We start from the raw sequence: 17,957 nt of genomic DNA, 5'->3' as shown, positions 1-17,957 counted from the left end.
ACTGCCCAGGGAGATGGTGGAGTCACCATCCCTGGAGGTGTTTAAGGAAAGGCAGGACCTGGCACTCAGCACCATGGTGAAGGGGACATGGTGGTGCTCAGTCACGGGTTGGACTCACAGAGTGAGATCGTGATCACAGAGATCTTCTTCAAGCTCATTGATTCTGTGCCTCTGTGATCCCCCTTGCCTTGGGGCAAGGCCTGCAGAGCCATGCAGGTGTCATGGTTATAGAAAGTCACCCAGATGAGTGACAACCTCAAAGCCCCCCAGCATGAGCTGGCCCCCCTGGGCCATGGCTGTGTCCCCATGTCCCCACATCACAAAGCAGCGCTTGCATATCTCTGCCCCTCACACAGGAACTGGGCTCGGGGCTGCTTAGCTCCACTGGCCACAGCATCCTCCACTGCTGCCCCCACCACACCACCTCCACTTCCCCCATCTCACATCCACACTATTCCCAGGGAAATAAATGTCACCTCCAGGTCACCCCCAGCAACAAGAGGCACTGGCTCTATGTCCTGGTAAAAAGATTTATTAAGAACCTGCAGAACCTGCCCAAAAGGAGGTTGCAGCTATGGCACTGAAGGGGAGCAGGGGCAGAGGGTTAGTGCTTCTCCAGGCAAAGCCACAGGGTAAAACAAAGTGAGTGGAGGGCACAGAAAGGCAGTGGGAGCACATCTGCATGGTGGAGGAACACCCGCAGCAGTTAAGGCATATAAAGTGCTTGTAGAAGACCAGCCCTGTTGAGGGGCTACAAAACAACAAGCAGGCAGGGACAGCAAGGGATGTGGGTGGCTGGTGGCACCTGGCACAGGGGAGTGATGACAGGCTCACGCCCTGCCCAAAGCAGCAAGAAGGACACTGCCTGCCCACATGACAGTCCCCAGCCAGGACACCCCCAAATAGGATCTAGGCTGGTGGTCTTCATGGTCATCTCCCAGTTATCCCATGTTCAGGATGTTGCTGTGTTTGGGTGCCTCTGCCAGCACAGGGGAAGGATAGTCCCAGTGCAGCATCCTGCCTCGGCTCACTCCCAGAGGAAAAATTAGATGAGTGGGACTGGTCCTCAGCCAGGCTGTGCCCCAGCAGTGCATCACAGCCTTGTGTCCCCCTCTGGAGCAAGCACAGCCATCAACCAGCAACCTCTTCTGCTGCTGGGAGCACCACCAACCTCTTGGTCCCCCCTAAGTGGGAATGTCCATGTGGGGCTCGGGTGGTTTCCATCCTCAGGTGTTCCTGTTTGCCACAGGAGGAGCATGGGGAGGCACAGGTACCTCATGCCACCAAGCTGGTTCCCCATGCAGGACAGGGATGCAGCAACAGCAGGTTCAAAGCTGCTGTGTGGGGTGGGGACACTTCTGCAAAACAGCCCCCTGCTCTGGCCAGAGATGGTGGGAAGCAGGAACACCCTCTGCAACTAGTGCTGCGTCCTTCTAGCCTGCCCCAGCACTCCCAAACACTCCCTCATCCCAACAGACTGCTCCAAGAAATACTGCTTTTCTCTGGAATGTTTTTGTCTAAAATTGCCCTGATAAGAATAAAAGAAAAAAAAAAATAAATTGGATAAAAAATAACAACCCCAGATCATGCTGGAGTTAGGCTCCAAGGCCACCCTGTCCAGGCAGGAGACACCCTGGTGATGGGTTTGGGGAGAGCAGAACAGCCAAAGGGGCCTCTCTGGGTGTAGCAGGGGAGGAGGCACTGGGGGGGACAGGAGGCGCCTCCTCCTGACAGCAGGAGGGATGGGCCTCACAGGGATGGGTTGGCACAGGATGGGATGGGACAGGGGGCCAAGCTGGAGGGGATATGAGGGCCGGTGTCGCACCCCTCAGTGGGAGTGCAGGGAGAAGGCCAGTTTGACACAGCTGAGCTCCTCCCCGCCATTGCTGACCACCACCCGCACGCGGTAGTTGCCGTTGGTCATCCAGGAAGGGAGCTCCACATCGGGCACGTCAAAATCGCTGGCTGGCAGGGAGTAGGAGCCCTATGGAGAGAGGGGACAGACAGGCAAGAGGTCAACCAAAAGGCCAGCCCAGCACCAGAGGGCACAGTGGCACCCAGCAGCAGTGCCAGCATCACCGCAGGGCGCGGCCGTACCGCTTTGAAGGGGCAGTGGCAGGGGATGCCGTAGGTCAGCAGGGGCTCCGGGCAGGGCGTGCCGGGTGGGATGAGCTCATCCAGAATGCTGCAGACATCGTTGTAGGTGCAGCTGCCCAGCTGGTCGATGCAGGGCAGCTGGATCCAGAGGTCACCCAGTGCCTTCTCTACCACCAGCGCTGCCTGGAGGGAAGGTGTTCAGCACCAGCACAACCAGCAGGGGCACCCACAGCTCCTCACCAGCCAACTCCCTCAGCTCCTGATCATGCAATCTTTGGGATGTCCATGAGGTCACCAAACCCCCTCCTGCCTCCCCCTCCTGGCTTTCAGTTCCTCTCAACCTGCAGCTTCTGTTCCTCCAACCCTTGATCCCTTAAGCTAACACCACCCAACACCTCACATCCCCACCTGCTTCCCCTCTCTTCTGCCTGTCCCAAAACTCCCAGCGTGCTTCCATCCTGCAGCTCTGGCTCCTCACTCCTCCAGCACTCACCCCACAGTTCCAGGCCCAAACAGACACCATAGCATTGCTCAAGACAGCCCATGCACACTGGACAAGAGACATGTTCTGTCTCATTCCAAAAAACTTCCCAAAAAGTGTTGCAGGGCAGCTGGCATGGCCCAAGGCTCCCAGAGCAGTGGGGAGTGGCATGTCCTTGGAGGGAGCAGCTGGGTTGGCTGCTGAAAAACAAGTGCAGCAGTTACCTCCAGGAGCACCCACAGCACCTGGGTTTCACTTCCCTCCTGGAGCCAATACATCCCCAGGACATGAAACGAGTCAGGTGGTTTCTGCCCTAGGAACAAGGTTGGGAGGCTCCTACTGAACTGTCTGCTCCCACTACAGGTCTCTCCATGCCCCCTGCCCTGTTCTGGCTTACAGAGCCCAGTGTGCTCAGCCCTGCACCTCACTCCCCAAGGGCTGCTCATTCCTGCACCCATTTCCCAGCTGCCAGTGGTTTGGGGAAGCTCTGCCCTCCCTCACCACACAGAGGGACATCTGGCACTTACCTTCAGAGGGGAGCCCATGGTCTTGCCACTCTTGACAGCCGCGCTGACACGCAGGCTCCCCGGGATGCTGATGGGGTCGGGTGCCACAGAGAGGCTCTGCAGCACCACGGGGTCTGTCTTATCACCACAGTTCTCCCAGGCAAAGCCACCAACCTGCAGCACCAAGGGACAGGAGGAGTTAGAAGCGGGACAAGCCCTGCCTTGTGTTTGCAGGAGGTTTATCCAGAGCTGCACTCTGACCCCGGCCAAACGTCTGCTCACAAAGAGCCAGAAAATGACCTTCAGCCCCTTCAAATGCCAGTTCTTGAACTCCCAGCTCTCTGAGACTGAGGACACTGCAGAACCCTCTGTCCATGTGCCTCTGCATGTACTTTACACCCATAGAGGATTACCAGGCTGCAATTTCCAAACTTGCCTCAGCTCTGCCTCCAAACACTTGATGTGCAACCAGGGCAAGATGCATCCTTCATGCCAAGGGCACCAAGCAAGGTGTGTGAGGACAGGTCAGAGCAAGCTGGGACCAGGTGGTGGCTGCACTGTCCAGCAGGATGCTGAGCAGGGGTGTGGGGATCCCCTTGGAGGGGCTGTGGGGTTGGCACAGCTTCCCACCTCATCAGCAGCCTTGCTTTGTGAGCCCTCATCCACCAGCTCCAGCCACCTAGCTCCACATAGGAGCAGGAATCACACTCGGGGACCAGGTGAGTGTCTGGGCTCATCCTCTGCCTGATGCACCCCAGGGGCCTGGTCCTGAGCTACAAATGAGTACAAATCCTGATCCACAGTACAAATGAGCCAGGGAAGCAGCACTGCCTATGAGATAATGAAAATCCACATGTAAGGAGATGTCACCCGAATGAGGGACATCACTTATGTGTCTGGTCTGAGTTAAGAGTCATGCTGGGACATCTCCCCTGTTTCCTACAAGTCACACCAACCTCTCCAGCCACCACCAGTAAAGACACTTTGATTCAAAGGTGGAGGGCGAGCAGCACTTGGCTGCAACAGCCACTTCTGAGCCTGCCAGAGGCAAATGGTAGAGAGCAGCCCCAGCTCCCTCCCCGAGCAGGTTTGGCCGGAGCATCCCGTGTCCCCGCGGCATGACGTGGGGCTCTCCTGCCTGCTCGCAGCCGCAGAACCGGTGGAGGCTGTATTGCCTGGTGCCACACGGCAGCCCCAGCGGGCACAGCGCAGCCCACGCAGCCGAGCAGCCCATCCCACATCCCGCTCGCCCGCCGGGAGCAGCCCCGGGCAGGACACAAGCCGGGACAAGGGTAGGCTGCACCCCGACACTTGAGCAAGAGCCGGGAGCCCCCAGCCCGAGAGTCTGCAGGCAAAGAGGCTCCAGCGAGCTGAGCATCAGTGTGTGGCTGCAGAATGCTGCCCGCCGAGCCCCCTGCAGCCTTCCCAACCGGTTCCCCCTTCCCTCGGGCAAGCGCAGGAATCCTGGAAAATAAATTGCGATATTTCCCTTCAGACCGCGTGGAAGTTACACGTGGTTATCGCCTGTGTCTTAATCAGCGAGTGTTAATGAGCCAGACCCAGAACTCCGTGGGAATAGGGAAGAAGAACCTGGGCTGGAAAAGATTCATGGAGCAGCAAAATGAGAGCCGGGCTACGATCAGCCGAAGGACGAGGCCGCTGGGTTTCAGCGTTGAGAAGTGTTTGTAAACACTGGATCTCTCCTGCTCCGAGCTGCCCCCAACCTCCAGCACTGCTCCCCAGCGCGGGGCTCCAGAGGGTCCATGGACCCCTACTCCCCTGCCCAGCCACAAACACGCACCCACCAGCGATCTTCCACCCTGACGGGATGGGAAAAGCTCCCGATCTCCTGCAAAGCCAGCGGGATGACGGAGTCTTCCCCCTCCCCGCCCCGCCGAGTCCCCTCTCGGCAGCCCGAGGGGTGCGGGGTCCCTGCTCACCTTGCTGAGCCGCCGGGCCCCGCTGCGCTCCACCAGCAGCGGCGGCTGCGGCCCGGCCAGCGCGGCCGGGACGAGCTGCAGCGCGCACAGCGCCAGCGCCAGCCCCGCGCACAGCATCCTCCGGGAATGCGTCGGGAACGGGCCGGGATGCGTCTGGGGAGCTGCTCCGAGCGGAGGGCAGGCACCTCGCCGGGACCGGGCTGGCAGCGGCCGGTCTTTGAAGCCCCGAGCAGAGGGGACGAACCCTCTCTCGGAGCCCTGCCCACCGCCCGATTCCCCTCCCTCCCCCGAGGACGTTCACATTTTCCCTTCCCCTTTTGCTTGCCTTTTTTTTTTTTTTTTTTCCCTCCCTTTCCCAGTTTCGCTGCCAAGAGCAGGACTGGACTCGCAGGGATGCTGGGACGGGAAGCGCCGCTTTCCCAAGATCCCAGAGCCGGCACTGGAGCGGAGGGGCGGGAGCTGCACCCACCATCCCGGGGCGCACACATCACCCCGCTGCCATGGGGGAAGCACGACCATCTCCCCACCACCCGCCCCTCCAGCCAGGGCTGCGGCTCTCCGCGCATCCCGCTCGGGGGTGCCCCGGCTGTGCGAGGGTCCGTACCCTCTGCTGGGCAGTGCCCGGGACCCCACGCTCCCCCCGCGCTCGGCACAGGGCAGGCGGCAGCTGAAGAGCAGAGGTATTTGAGATATTTCAGATATTTGAGACCCTCGAACCCGATGTGTATGAGCAGAGGGGAGGCAACGCTGGCATCGGGTAGCCCCTGACTGGGCAGTTTGCCACAGTACCCCTACCATCCATCTATGTAAAATGCTGGATTTATCATCCCCTCTTCCATTCCTACCCCCTGTTTGAAGATCATTTTCCAGACAGAGCTGCCCCAGGCACCCCCATCATGCTGGAATGGTCACACGGGTACCCCTCCATCAGGAGTGGCACAGTAGCATGGATTTTCCCATATATTTTGGTGGACAGATGCTTTTATCCTGCAGAGGGGACTGAGCACACATGACACAAGTGTGAGTGTGGCAGGTCTCACACCTTCCCCCCTGCCACAGCACAGTCAGCAGCCACTTGTGAGACCCTTCCTCACATTCAGCTCTGCTCTCCCTTGCACACGGACACCGCTCGGCCTCCCCATATTGTTCCCAGCCCTGGGAAGGGTTGCCTGGCTTGTCCAAACCCCCGTCTCAGCTCTATTTTTAGCCTTTCGTCCTTATTTAGCAGCGAGGCCGGGCGGCAGCGTGCAGGCAGGGCGTGGGAGCAGGCAGGGGACGCGGTGGATGCTGCTGCCCACCCCGAGCCGGCAGCGACAACTGCGCCGCTGGTCCACTGCCGAGGCTTAAGGGTGAGGAATAAATAGCCCGCACCTCCCAGCCGGGGACGGAGCGGAAAGTTATCCCCTGGGATTAGCTTTCACTTTGAGGCCCTGGAGCAGCCGGAGGACAGGGATAAGGAGAGGGATGCAAGGGGAGAGGCACGGGCACAGAAGGAGCATTGTGTTTGGGGCTGGGAGGGGAGCAGAGCCCCTCACCTCGAGCCTCTGGCATCGTATGCTTTTCTGCTTCTCACAGCCATTGTGAGTGAAGGTTTCACTTCCCTATTCCCATCCTTTTCCATTTCATTTTGCCATGGGGGAAAAAAGAGAATAAAGGACTGTGAGAACAGGTTAACCCACATCTTTTTGCTTGGAAAAAAGCAGGGACAGGAATGACTTGAAATCGTTTCACTACCTCAAGGCAGAATCATGTGTGACCTAAATCCCCACTAAAAGAGCCTGTGACTTTTTTTGGGCTCCAGCACATGTGAGAACTTCTCCAATTCAAACAGTTTTTTCAGCTATCTCACCCATGCAAAATTGAGTGCAAGTCATGAGGTCTCAGCAGACCTGGCTAAACACCTCAGATTTGCATTGAAGAAAAGCAGTCAGAATTTCGTTAGCTCTCATTTACAAAAGCAAACAGACGGCAAATGATGAGCAGGGTGTAACCACGACCACTCTGTGTCTACTGCTTGGGCTGCGGCTCTACCAGGAGCCATCAGGCATCACCACATGCCAGCTCATCACCCAAAAACCTTCCAGCAAAATATCCTCCACCTCTCTCTTTTTTTTTCTTTTTTCCAGACTAGGTTTCTGAAAATAAGATATACAAACAAGAAAAAAAAAAAAAAAGGAATGACCCCATCTGCACTCACAGAACCACTCTGCAAACAGACCATGCCAGGCTGGCACTGACACTGCCTTGTACCCATCCTGTTGTGCCCAGTCCTTACCAGCTAGAACCAGAGAGAGAGCCACAAGAGACACTTCAACAGTTTGCACAAATGCTTTTCTTATCCAAAAGCTTTGGCAAACACTTTAAATGACCATTGGTACAAATTAACTCGACTTTCCAGCTGTTATCCCATTTACGGCAATTCAGCCGAGCATGTGATAAAGCCTCCTCGTCTCACTTTTCTAGACACAGCCCTGGAGATGTCTCCAGCTGCTGTCATTCCTGGGGAGAGATCAAGATAACACCAAAAAAAGACATTAGAGCAAACTTCAAAACGAGCTGAAGCTGCCTCAGGTGGGGCACCACACCACCTCTGCTTTTCTGCCTTTGCCTGGGCAGAAATTCCCTCTTTCCCACAGTCTCCTTTTTCTCCAGGCTGTCTCATACAGACTCCAGGCCCTTGTGCTCCCCAGATCCCCGAGGTGCTCTGGTTACCCCTATGATGCCCCTTCTTCACTCAAAAGCAGCTGAACAGAGCAGTTTCTGGCTGTTAAAGTGCTGCCCTTTAAAAGGGAGCAAGTTTTCCATGTATTGGGGCAGAGGAGGATAAAGAAAGGCTGAGATGAAAGACCAGTCTGGCAGGCACATATCCCATGAAGTTTCCACAGGAAACATTGGAGAAACTGAGGAATTGCTAAAATCAAGCTAGAATAAGAGAGGTTTGGGGTAGCACAGGCAGGGCTTTTGGCAGGCAGCCTCACAAGTGCACCCACAGGCTGAAGGAAAGATATAATATGGTCTGGGCAGTCGTGTCTCCAAAAGGCAGCGATCTCTAGAAGCACAGGGCTGTCACAGCAGAGCCTGCAGCAGAGGCTGGGGATGGGGATGCTGGAGCTGGCCTTGCTGCACAGGCCCATCCCCAAGCCCCAGCTCTGTCCTGCTGGCTCGATGCCTTAGCCTGATGTGACCAAACTGCTTTTTCTCCACCATTGTCAAGAGAAATCCTACCAGGAGCCCCACCTTGTGGCATGGGGGCATTCCCAAGCACCCCCTCGGCACCCCACAGTTAAAAGCTGAAATTTCCAGAAGCACACGTGCAAACTACTGGACCTTTGTGCACCAGCAAGACGTGATGGCAGCTGGACAGGCTCCTCATCAGCTGCCCACACAGTTGCTTCTCTTTGCAGCCATGGCCCCAGCGATGCAAATTCAGCCTGGAAATCTGCATGTGCTTTGTGCTTGCCCCTGTAGACCTTCAGTCTCTGAAGTCTGGACCGGGATTTTCAATTAACCCTGGAGAGGTGGAGAACAGCACCTTGCACTTTTATCCCACAAACGATCTACTCAGCCCAAATGAGTACTCTCATGCAGGGAAGGAGTCTTGCCCCATGCTGAAGTGCTGGAAGAGATAAGAACTGAGAGCTCGCTCTCGCTCTCGGTGGTTTCTGAGCAGTGGGAGAAGATGCCAGAAGCTTCTGTGACTCACAAAATTTCACTCAGGTTTGGCAGCACCCACCCAAGAGGACGCAGGCAACTGGTCCCACCAGTCCCCGGGAGACTTGGGGCAGCATGGGCCTGCCCCTCACCTTCCCCACCCTCCCATCCAAGTGGGTGTTTCACAACTTCCTCCCGTGCCAGGGTTACCAGGGCAAGAAAAACACCTCCAAGTCGAACGTGACAGGACGACCAGGCACCTCCACTCCCTCGCTGCCCAGGCGAAATGCCAAGGTGTTGGCATCCCCAGAGCCGCAGGCTGCTTGGACTTCTCCCAGGGGATATTTGGAAAATGTCAGAATAGAAACTTGTTGACAAAAAACTTGCAATGTTTCCATACAGGCACGGCCTCGTGACCAGGTTCAAACACTCCGATTTCAGTAGTTCTGGGTAGCACCAATGGGTTTTCAGGTCAAAATGTGTGGTCATTCAGGAATGTATAAAAATATAATTTTAAAAAAGCATTTTAAAAAAATCATCAAAATCAAAACATTTGGAAGAACCTACCTTTCCTCACATTATTTTTTAGATGGGACATTTTCAAATCCATGTATTTCCCTATGTGTTCAGGACCCATTTCCATAGTGTAGGATTTCTCCCTGGAAAAGGACACCCTGGCTCCAGGCCCAGCATTTGGGGTGTTTGGGATGCTCAAGGGAAGAGTTGACAGGATGCAATCCCTCAGGCAATATGGATCACACCAAAACCCTCTCCAGCCAGCACAACGACCCTCAGAGCAGAGCTCCTGCCAGGAGTAACACCCCAAACCCACCACTTGTCCACAAGTACCCCCACACAAGCTGAAACTTGATGGGGTGATGGTAAAAGCCAGATGGATTTTGCTTTCTCACTCTCATCCCTACTCCTAAGGGGGCTGGGGTGGGTTCAGCAGTGGAAGCCCCCTGAGCAGCTGGTCCTGATCCCACCCTAGCCCTGGTGCAGGGCTCCTGTTCCCCTTTCTCCTGGTCCAGGAGAGGACACCGCCAATGCAGGGGTCCGGCTCTCCCAATCCCACACTCACAACGGGGCATCCTCAGTGCAGGGGCCCCGTGGGTCGGAGCATTCCCGAAGCACCCCGGCCCAGGGCGGGGACACCCCGGGGTGGAGGGGCCCAGGGCCAGCCCTGGGGGCGGGCAGGCTGCGGCCGGGGGCCCTGCCCGCGGCTCGGGGGTGCAGAGCACCCTCTCCCGGCGCTGCCTGTCAGCAGCTGCCGGACGTTTTTATTACTTTTTTTTTTTTTTTAATTATTTTTTTTTTCTGCCTGCCAGCTGGGGCGGCTCATCCCGTCCCGTCCCGTCCCGGAGCGGTGCCGCTCGCCGGGGGATGCCGCGCCCCGCGCCCCGCGGCTGAGCGGGTCCCGCCGGGGCTCCATGGGCTGCACCGGCAGCGCCCTGCGCTGCTGCCCCGTCGGTGCCGAGGTAGCGGCTGCGGGGGCTTTTGGGGCTGGGCTGAGCTGGGCTTGGGCTGGGCTTCTCTCGGGGTCGGGGCTCCGTGAGGTCGGGCTTTCGTGGGACCGAGTGCACACATTGTCGGGGTTCGATGGAGTTGGGGTTCGCGTGGGGCTGATGTTTGCGGGGAGTCCTGCTTGCACTGCTGGGGACGAGGGGTGCTGGGAGCACCCGGCGTGGGTTCCTCCCTGTCCCGGGAGCGGTGGTGCCGGGCGGTGTGGCTGTCCCCGGCTGCCTGGGACCCTACCGGCATTGTGGTGGGGGAGGTGGCAGCGGGGACAATGAAAGCTGGCAGCCACCCGCCCTCCTGCATCTTCCTGCACTCTCCTGCACCCCTCCAGGCTCACCCCGACATCATGGGAATTTTATAGTTAAGGGGGTGCAGGATCTGGGATGATGATGCCTACTGGAAATGCTGGTCCCATAGATGACAGGGATGGGTTCCCCCAGCTAGACCTCTGCCAGCTTCCCACAGCATCCTCCCTCGTCCCAAAGGCTGTGTCCCCTTGTGCTGAAGGCATCGCTCCTGTAGGGGAACACTTTGAGCCCCCTCAGTCTCAGCACGTTGCTCTGTACTGAAGAGCTCTTCAGCAAGGTCTGAAATTATCTGCTGATTGTTATTATCATTGTTATTGTTATTATTTGATGTGGTCATGCTGCCCCAGTGCCTCACCACTGACCTCGGGAGATGTTTTTGCTGTCGGATGTGCTGTGCTTACTGCTGTTGGTGTTGTGATCGCTGGAGGGTGGCAGGGGAAGGAGGGAAGGCAGAAACACCCCTGGCACGGGTGGCCCTTTGCAGATCCAGCTGTGAGAGTCCCCACTTGGGACCACAGAACCCACTACAGGATGTGCAGGGGGAGCAGGCACAGGGCTCATGCAGCCTTGCAGCAAACAAGTGCCTTTATTTACAGCACTTGCAGGCTTGGTCGCTTCTCCACATCATGGAAAAAATCCCACTCTTTGCTATGTCATAAGATCAGATATTTCTGGGCTGGTTTGTGACTCTGAGAGCTCTCAAGAACAGGCAGAGGACAGGGAGAAACAACAGCCCCAAGGCCCCAGGTGCTGAGAGCCCCACATTTACCGAAACACGGAAATTTGTCATTTGCCTCAGACGTCTCCCTTCCTGCGCTTGCCCGCTCTCGAGCTCTGCTCAGCCCTGTGTCACCAACAGTCACCACCCATAAACAGCGCTGCTGCTGTGACTGAAAGTCATTCTGAAAGAAGCACCTAAAATCCCCGTTATGGCTAAAAGGCATAAGGGCAGGCATGGGGCCACTCCTGCCCATGTTCTCATGTCCAGAGTGCCAAAAGGCAGGATGGGAGACCTTCACCTCCCACTGCTGATGGGTGGACTTGCAAAGTCGGTCCCTTGAGGTTGCTTAGGGTTAGGGGAGACTTCAGACCCCAGGGACAAGCCCAGCCAGAAGCTGGGGCCATGTGCAGGTCACAGGGTTGGGGACTCTAATGGGGCTGGGGGCTGCAGAGGCTTTTGAAGCCAGTCCCAGGTTTGAGGTGACCTTGAGGAACTGGTGCTGGGCTGGGTCTGGTGGGTGGATGACATACCAGGAGCCACTGTGTGCCCTGGGGGAGGTGCCTTGGCAGCCTCATCCTTCCCTGGCACCAGTCTGCGGGCAGCAGGGCGATAAGGGAGGCACAGAGAGAACCCAGCCCTGAGCTGTGGGTGCTGCCCCTGGGGTTTCCTTCCCCTTCAGCTCCATCCACCCCTGCTTGGCCACTCACGGTCACCGCTCATGCTTTGGTCACACTCCTGGCGTGAGAGAGGCCAAGTTGCCTTCCCAAAAGTCAGGGCTGAGGCTTGGCCGCCTTCCAGGGCTGGGGTGAATTTATTTTGAAGTGCTAGGAACTGTACGTAGCACCAGGAGTCAGGGAAGGGTCAGAATGCAAAACTCGGGGCTGTCAACAGTGTGAAGTGTTTGCCTATGGTCTGCGGCACAGATCTGACTGCAGGAGAGGTGATAATCACCTCCTAACACAACCATCACCATCACTGGAGGAAACACAGCAGCAGGGTTAGAGACAGGTCCCACGGACCCGTGCCAGCATTGCTCTGGCAGCACTGAGCATCTGCTGCAGGTCCTGGGAGGTGTTACAGTCATGGACCAAATCCTGGCCCCCTTCTCCAGAGCCACAAAGCAAAGCCTCCTACCCAGGAGCAGAGTCAGGATTTAAATACTCATTTCCTGCCTCTTTGTGATTTCCTTTGCTAGGTTGCATGGTTGAATTGCTTAATGTACTTGTAAAACAGGAAAAGAGGAAGAAAAATACAGTCCAAAACCCCACCTCACGCTAAGAGCTGAAGCAGAGGCTGCAGCCACCCTGGCTGCCCACACTATGCCAGCTGCTCTGCTCTGGTGCTCCCCACCCCAGAACTCTTGGAGATGACTCAGGTCCTGTTGGAAATCCCTATTAATCCATCCATAAACAGTTCTGCTCCAGACTATTAGAAATATTTAGTTCTAAGAATGTAGATACTTTTGGTTTTTCATAGCTGGAAGGTATTTTTGGCAGAGGTTTCCAAGAACTTACAGGATAAGCTACTCTGTGGATGGCCCCCACCTGCAGGATGTATCAGGCTGCTTTTTCCCTGGCCAAAGCTGTTCCAGCTGGAGCAATTCCCAACCTGCTCCTTGCACACACTGTGGATTCCAGGATGATTTTCCAGCTCTCCAAAATGCACCAGGCGATACCAGAGGTTTGGGTGCCACAAAGCTCTGGAAGTGACAGTGGAAAGTCCCTCCATATTTCAGAGCTTTCAGCCAAATTTTGCTGTTCATTCCAGAGGTGGAGCTTTTGTTCCAAAGGACAATTGAGTGCTTATGACTAAAATTAGCTCTAGATGTTATTTTAATTGCTCCTAGAGGTAGGAAGGTGCCTCACTCATAGCCTCAGGGCAAGTATTTAGATTTGTCTGTTGATGCTGGTGAACCTGTTGCTTGCTTCACCTATTTCTGAGTTCAGTGCTGGTGTCTCAAATCATCTTCCTTTAGAGGTGAGAGGCTCTGAGGTCCCATCCTGCTGAATTTGGGGTGTGGGGGAGAAGTGAAGGTTCCCTGGGTGTGTGCTGGGGACATTGGGGACATTGCCTGTGCTATGGGGGTGACCAGCCCTGGGCTCTCTGTCCTTAGGCATCGCTTATGCCAGTGAGCAGGACAAATGCAGCAGAGGTGGTTTGGTTTGGGGGTTTGGGGTCCCTCCTGGAGGTGGTAACAGCATCCTGCTCTCACCTCTGCTGAGATCATCCAAAACCCTTGAGGTGGGTGTCACTCCCCTGTGTCAGCAGGGTCCTCCTACACATCCTTTGCTTTGTTATAGGGAAGATATAGGGTGTGGGGCTAGGGGAGGAAGCCTTTTGTGACTCCTATGATGCCCTCAAGACTGCAGACCCTTGTTCATCTCTCCCCTTGCCCCCATCCCCTGCCTTCAAAACCCCTCACAGATGTACCAGGGAGATGCGCACTGGCATGAGGTGTGTCGGGGACAGGCAGGGATTCCTGGGGACACTTTGCAGTCAGGTGTGCCAGGATCCAGCAGCATCCCAGGGAACCCCACGCTTTCGGGGTGAGCTGCATGGACAAGGAGAACGAGCCCTGTGAACTCGGACTACCGGGTGCCTCCTCGGCCCCTCGCCTGGGCCACGTTCAACGCCGCGGCTGCTCATGCCATAGAAGGGAAGATAAAGCCGTGGCTTCCCAGAGGCTCGGAGCTCTCCTGCTCCCTGGAACTGCGCCTCCCTCCAGCTCCAGAAGGGGGGCTGCAGGGGAGGCGGAGACAGGCACGGCTGTTTGCTTTCCCTTGCTTTTTCCCAAGCCAGGCTCCCTAATCCGGGCTGGATTTGGCCGCGCCGCTGTGCGGGGCCGAGCCGGGGAGCAGCCAGCACAGGGCTGCTCTCCTTAGCGATCGGGATTTTTAGGGACAGCTCTGCCGGGGACTGGAGAGCAGCTCCGTGCCTTCAGGTGAATTTTCTCACCCCTCGTGCACCTATCCAGTATCCAGAAGCACATCTCAGTGATGGGCATATGGGCATCAGGGACAAGATTTGCCCTCTGCCAGCGAGGCCGAGCAGTGAGAGCCTGCGAGCTTTGCTTCTATCTTTCAGCAACTGATAAAAATATATCCACTCGTTTTTTTTTTTTTTTTTTTTTTTTTTTTTTTTCCCTCCAAGTGACTAAATTAATCCCATGCAGGGCTGGAAGGCATCCCACGGAGCTGTGTTGCTGGAGGCAGCTCCCGGCTCTGGGTTATCTCAGCCCCGAGGCAGCAGCGGGAGCGTGCGGGGCTGTGCAGCGCATTCCTGCGCTCCTGAGGTCATTGCTTGGCCGCCTGCTCCCGCCTGCTGCCAGCCCTGCACAGGGGCTCTATCGCCTCTGATTTATGGGTACTTTTCATTTCTCACTCCTGCTCCAGCTGTGTCAAACCCCATCTGTGTAAGGCCCTGGCAGAGGCGTGTGTTTGGGGGGCTGCAAGGTGCCAGGGACCAGACTGAGCTCAGCATCGCAGGACAGGAGGAGGGTGGCAAGGGAATGCCAAAGCCGGGACCCTGCCAAGTGCTGCCTGCTCTCCCCCACCAAAAGTTTTGCTGCTGGAGCCCATTTTGCACCAGCACCATGTCGGTGGGGGTGGCATCCCCCAGCTTTTCCAGCTGAATGCTACCTGGTGAACTGTCTGGGATGCAGGGAATTGGCATGAGCTTGAGGCTGCCTGATGGGCAGTACATGCACACCCATGGGTGCCCAGTGCTGGGAGAGGGCAGGGGGCTGGGGAGGGGCCGCTGCTCCCCAAGGACCTGTGTTTTAGCAGAGCTGATGGGGGCTCAGTGCAGGGTGTTCTCTGCCTGCAGCCACCTGCCCCACTCTGTTCCCCCCTGCTCCAGCCCCCTCTCTCTCTGCCAGAGACAGCTAAAAGCCCAGCAGCAGAGGGGATCAGCTTCCCAGGAGCTCTCGGCCGTGAAGACACAGAATGGTGAGGAAAAAATGTGTTTTCCCCCTGCTTTGCTTTCTCAGTGTGATGTTAAGGAAGCACTGGACAGGCCGCAGCATGGCACCAGGGAGGATGGGGAGGATGCAGGTGCATGCTGGTGCAGGAGGGCAAACAGGGCATCCCAGAGACAACAGCATCCCCTCCTCTCAGTCAGACAGGTCATCCCCAGAACAGGAGACCTGACAAGCTCTGTGTGCTCTCTGAGCCTGCCAGCACCATCCCAATTCGGGCCGATTTGGACCAGAGAGATGGAGGGGGGTGTTTCTCCAGTGGGAGGAGGGCAGTGCTGAACCCGGCCCACGGCACTGTCAGGTTCAGCTGCCCAGGATGTGCAGGCAGCCCAGCCAGGGGGAGGCAGCCAGTGCTGCTTCAGCCGTGTTTGTCCTGCAGCCAATGCCTGCCCGCTTCCTGAGCACGGGGAGAAGGCAGCACGGCCAGAGGAGTGGGCGGAGAGTGCGAGATTCCTCCAAGGCCAGGAGGAGGAGGAGGAGCAGGATGCCGGCCAGGCAGGCACTGCCAGCATCTCCCAGGACATTGAGATCCAGGTGAGCTGGAAGAGCTGGTGTTGCTGGAGGCAGCAGCTGGGCATGGAGCGTGTCACCAGCCTGCTCTTCCCTGGCACATGCTGGGCTCTCCCAGTTTTGGGAGAAGGATGGGTCTAAGAAAGGGTGAGGAAGCCCAAAGAGTGAAGCTCTGCATCCCTTACACTGAGATTTCTCATCCAACTGCTTCCCAGGTGGAAAAGAGAAAAGAGCTGGAGCTGAAGGAACAGCTTGATACCCTGAGGAGAGAGCACACAGAAACCCTGCAAGGTGTGTGCCAGGGCAGTGGGGCTCCCTGCAGCTCCCTCTCCCTGCTACTGCCACGTCCCTTTGGCTGCCTATGGGCCATGGGGACTCTGTTCCCTGCTCTCCACCTCTGTGGGGCTCAGCTGGGGCCCCAATGTCCCCACACTGATGGCACTCAGCTCATGTTCCCCCACAGAGCTCCAGGGAGCACATGAGCAGGAGAAGCTGCAGCTGACAGAGTCCCACCACAGGGCTGAGGCAGCCTTACAGGTACCAGCAGGGAAATCCCTGGGGAGGGGGAGCTTGTGGAGGGCTTGAGGACCATCTGCTGGTTCTGCCATGGTGCCCCACATTCTTCAGTGGCCACCTCATTCCCTGGTGTGCTTGGGGACTGCACCAGCTCCTCCAGCCACGGTGTTATTTGGGTACCACAGCCCAGCAGTCCCCTGGCTCAGAAAGAAGTCCCAGATACCTCTCATTCTGCTTTTTCCCTGGTTCTCCTAGGAGAAAATTCAGGCACTGAATTCCCAGCTGAAATCCTTCCAGGACAGGATGAAGCGAGTGGAGGAGTCACTCCTGAGAACAGACTACAAGAAGCACATCCAGGTGCAGGGAGGGTGGCAGGGAGGGACCTGCTATGGGGTGCTGACCCAGAGCCAAGGGGCCTCTCTGATGGACCCTGGCAGGGGGGCTGGAACCAGAGGGGAGCACTGAAGGGGGGAGCAAAGCCTGTCCTGGGAGGTGTTGAGGTCCCTTGGACACAAGTGATGGCCTGCAGGAGCACGGGAGCCCCAGCCCCTTCTGGGAGCAGGAGCTGGAGAGCCTGCACTTCGTCATTGAGATGAAGAACGAGCACATCCACGGTCTGGACAAGAAGCTGCTGCACCTGGAGACCGTGGTGAGTTGAAAGGGGGGGTGACAGGTGGGCTTTCCTCTTTGCAGCTCCTCTACCCACCTAAATTCTGCCCAGAAACTGCAGCTGGAGCAAAGCTGGATGGAGCCCGTTTCCTCTCTTGCCATGGGGAGGGGATGGGTGAGCAATGGGGAGATGGGGGAGCCACCACACCAGCATTTCACCCAAAATGGAGTGGCAGGGGGCTCAGAAGTGCTTCCCAGCTCTCTCCTCACCCTCCTGCCCCCTTCCAGGAGGAGAGAAACCTTCTGCTGGAGGAGAAGGTGAAAACTCTCCAGCAGGAGAACGAGGACCTGCAAGTTCGCACCCAGAACCACTTGGTCATGGCGAGGTAGGTGCCACCCACCCGGTGCACAGGTGACATCTCCGGTGGGGGGGACACAGGTGGCACTGCGGGAGCACATCACAGCCCACGGTGCCACCGGCTGCTTTGCAGGGAGCAGAGGGGCTCGTGGGCACTCAGCCTGTGCCCTCTGTCCGTGCCCTCAGCCTGTGCCCTCAGCCTGTGCCCTCAGCCTGTGCCCTCTGTCCGTGCCCTCTGTCTGTGCCCTCAGCCTGTGCCCCAGCCTGTGCCCTTTGTGCCCCCAGCCTGTGCCCTCTGTGCCCTCTGTCTGTGCCTTCTGCCTCTGCCCTCAGCCTGTGCCCTCTGTCTGTGCCCTCTGTCTGTGCCCCCAGCCTGTGCCCTCTGTGCCCTCAGCCTGTGCCCTCTGTCTGTGCCCCCAGCCAGTGCCCCCAGCCGGTGCCCCCAGCCCGTGCCCCCAGCCCGTGCCCCCAGCCCGTGCCCTCTGCCCGCAGGCAGCTCTCCGAGGAGCTCCAGGCGGCCCGCGGGGCTCTGGAGAAGGAGGCGCAGCTGCTGGACCAGGCTCGCCGGGAGAAGGAGGAGCTGCTGTACCGAGTGCTCCACGCCGGGGACGGCGCCCCGTTCCCCATGGCCACGGGCGAGGTGCCCCTCATCGCCACGTAGCACCGACCGCACCGGGGCCTGCGGGGGCTGCCCTGCGAGCCCAGGGCTGCTCTCACCAGTGCCCCACGGTCGGGGCAGGGCTCCGGGCTGGCCGAGCCCTCGGGG

At 57.6% G+C, this 17,957-nt stretch overlaps 2 protein-coding genes across 2 annotated transcripts; one reads left to right on the top strand and one right to left on the bottom strand.

Moving 5' to 3' along the window:
* Positions 1 to 516: 516 nt before the first annotated feature.
* GM2A (ganglioside GM2 activator) lies at positions 517 to 5,281 on the bottom strand. The gene is made up of 4 exons (XM_036391939.1): positions 5,025 to 5,281; positions 3,106 to 3,258; positions 2,098 to 2,280; positions 517 to 1,984 (listed from the first exon to the last, which is right to left on the bottom strand). Exons 1-4 carry the CDS (start codon positions 5,139 to 5,141, stop codon positions 1,829 to 1,831), a joined length of 609 nt encoding a protein of 202 aa, XP_036247832.1. The 5' UTR covers positions 5,142 to 5,281; the 3' UTR covers positions 517 to 1,828.
* Positions 5,282 to 10,105: 4,824 nt separating this feature from the next.
* On the top strand, positions 10,106 to 17,852 carry CCDC69 (coiled-coil domain containing 69). The gene is made up of 9 exons (XM_036391938.1): positions 10,106 to 10,153; positions 15,100 to 15,169; positions 15,578 to 15,732; positions 15,924 to 15,999; positions 16,172 to 16,245; positions 16,480 to 16,581; positions 16,754 to 16,873; positions 17,122 to 17,219; positions 17,684 to 17,852. The coding sequence occupies exons 1-9, from the start codon at positions 10,106 to 10,108 to the stop codon at positions 17,850 to 17,852; spliced, it is 912 nt and encodes a 303-aa protein (XP_036247831.1).
* The last annotated feature ends 105 nt before the right edge of the window (positions 17,853 to 17,957 follow it).

This window comes from Molothrus ater, chromosome 15 (genome assembly GCF_012460135.2).
Source record: "Molothrus ater isolate BHLD 08-10-18 breed brown headed cowbird chromosome 15, BPBGC_Mater_1.1, whole genome shotgun sequence".
Lineage (NCBI taxonomy): Eukaryota > Metazoa > Chordata > Aves > Passeriformes > Icteridae > Molothrus > Molothrus ater.
The sequence above is the reverse complement of the archived record's forward strand: the minus strand, read 5'-3'. Positions and strand labels throughout refer to the sequence as shown.

Coding starts and splice junctions, on each gene's coding strand:
- GM2A (XM_036391939.1), bottom strand. CDS start 5,141: ATGCTGTGCGCGGGGCTGGCGCTGGCGCTGTGCGCGCTGCAGCTCGTC. Junction 3,259..5,024: donor GGGCCCGGCGGCTCAGCAAG/GTGAGCAGGGAC, acceptor TTGGTGCTGCAG/GTTGGTGGCTTTGCCTGGGA. Junction 2,281..3,105: donor CCATGGGCTCCCCTCTGAAG/GTAAGTGCCAGA, acceptor CCTTCCCTCCAG/GCAGCGCTGGTGGTAGAGAA.
- CCDC69 (XM_036391938.1), top strand. CDS start 10,106: ATGGGCTGCACCGGCAGCGCCCTGCGCTGCTGCCCCGTCGGTGCCGAG. Junction 15,170..15,577: donor GGCCGTGAAGACACAGAATG/GTGAGGAAAAAA, acceptor TTTGTCCTGCAG/CCAATGCCTGCCCGCTTCCT. Junction 16,000..16,171: donor GCACACAGAAACCCTGCAAG/GTGTGTGCCAGG, acceptor GTTCCCCCACAG/AGCTCCAGGGAGCACATGAG.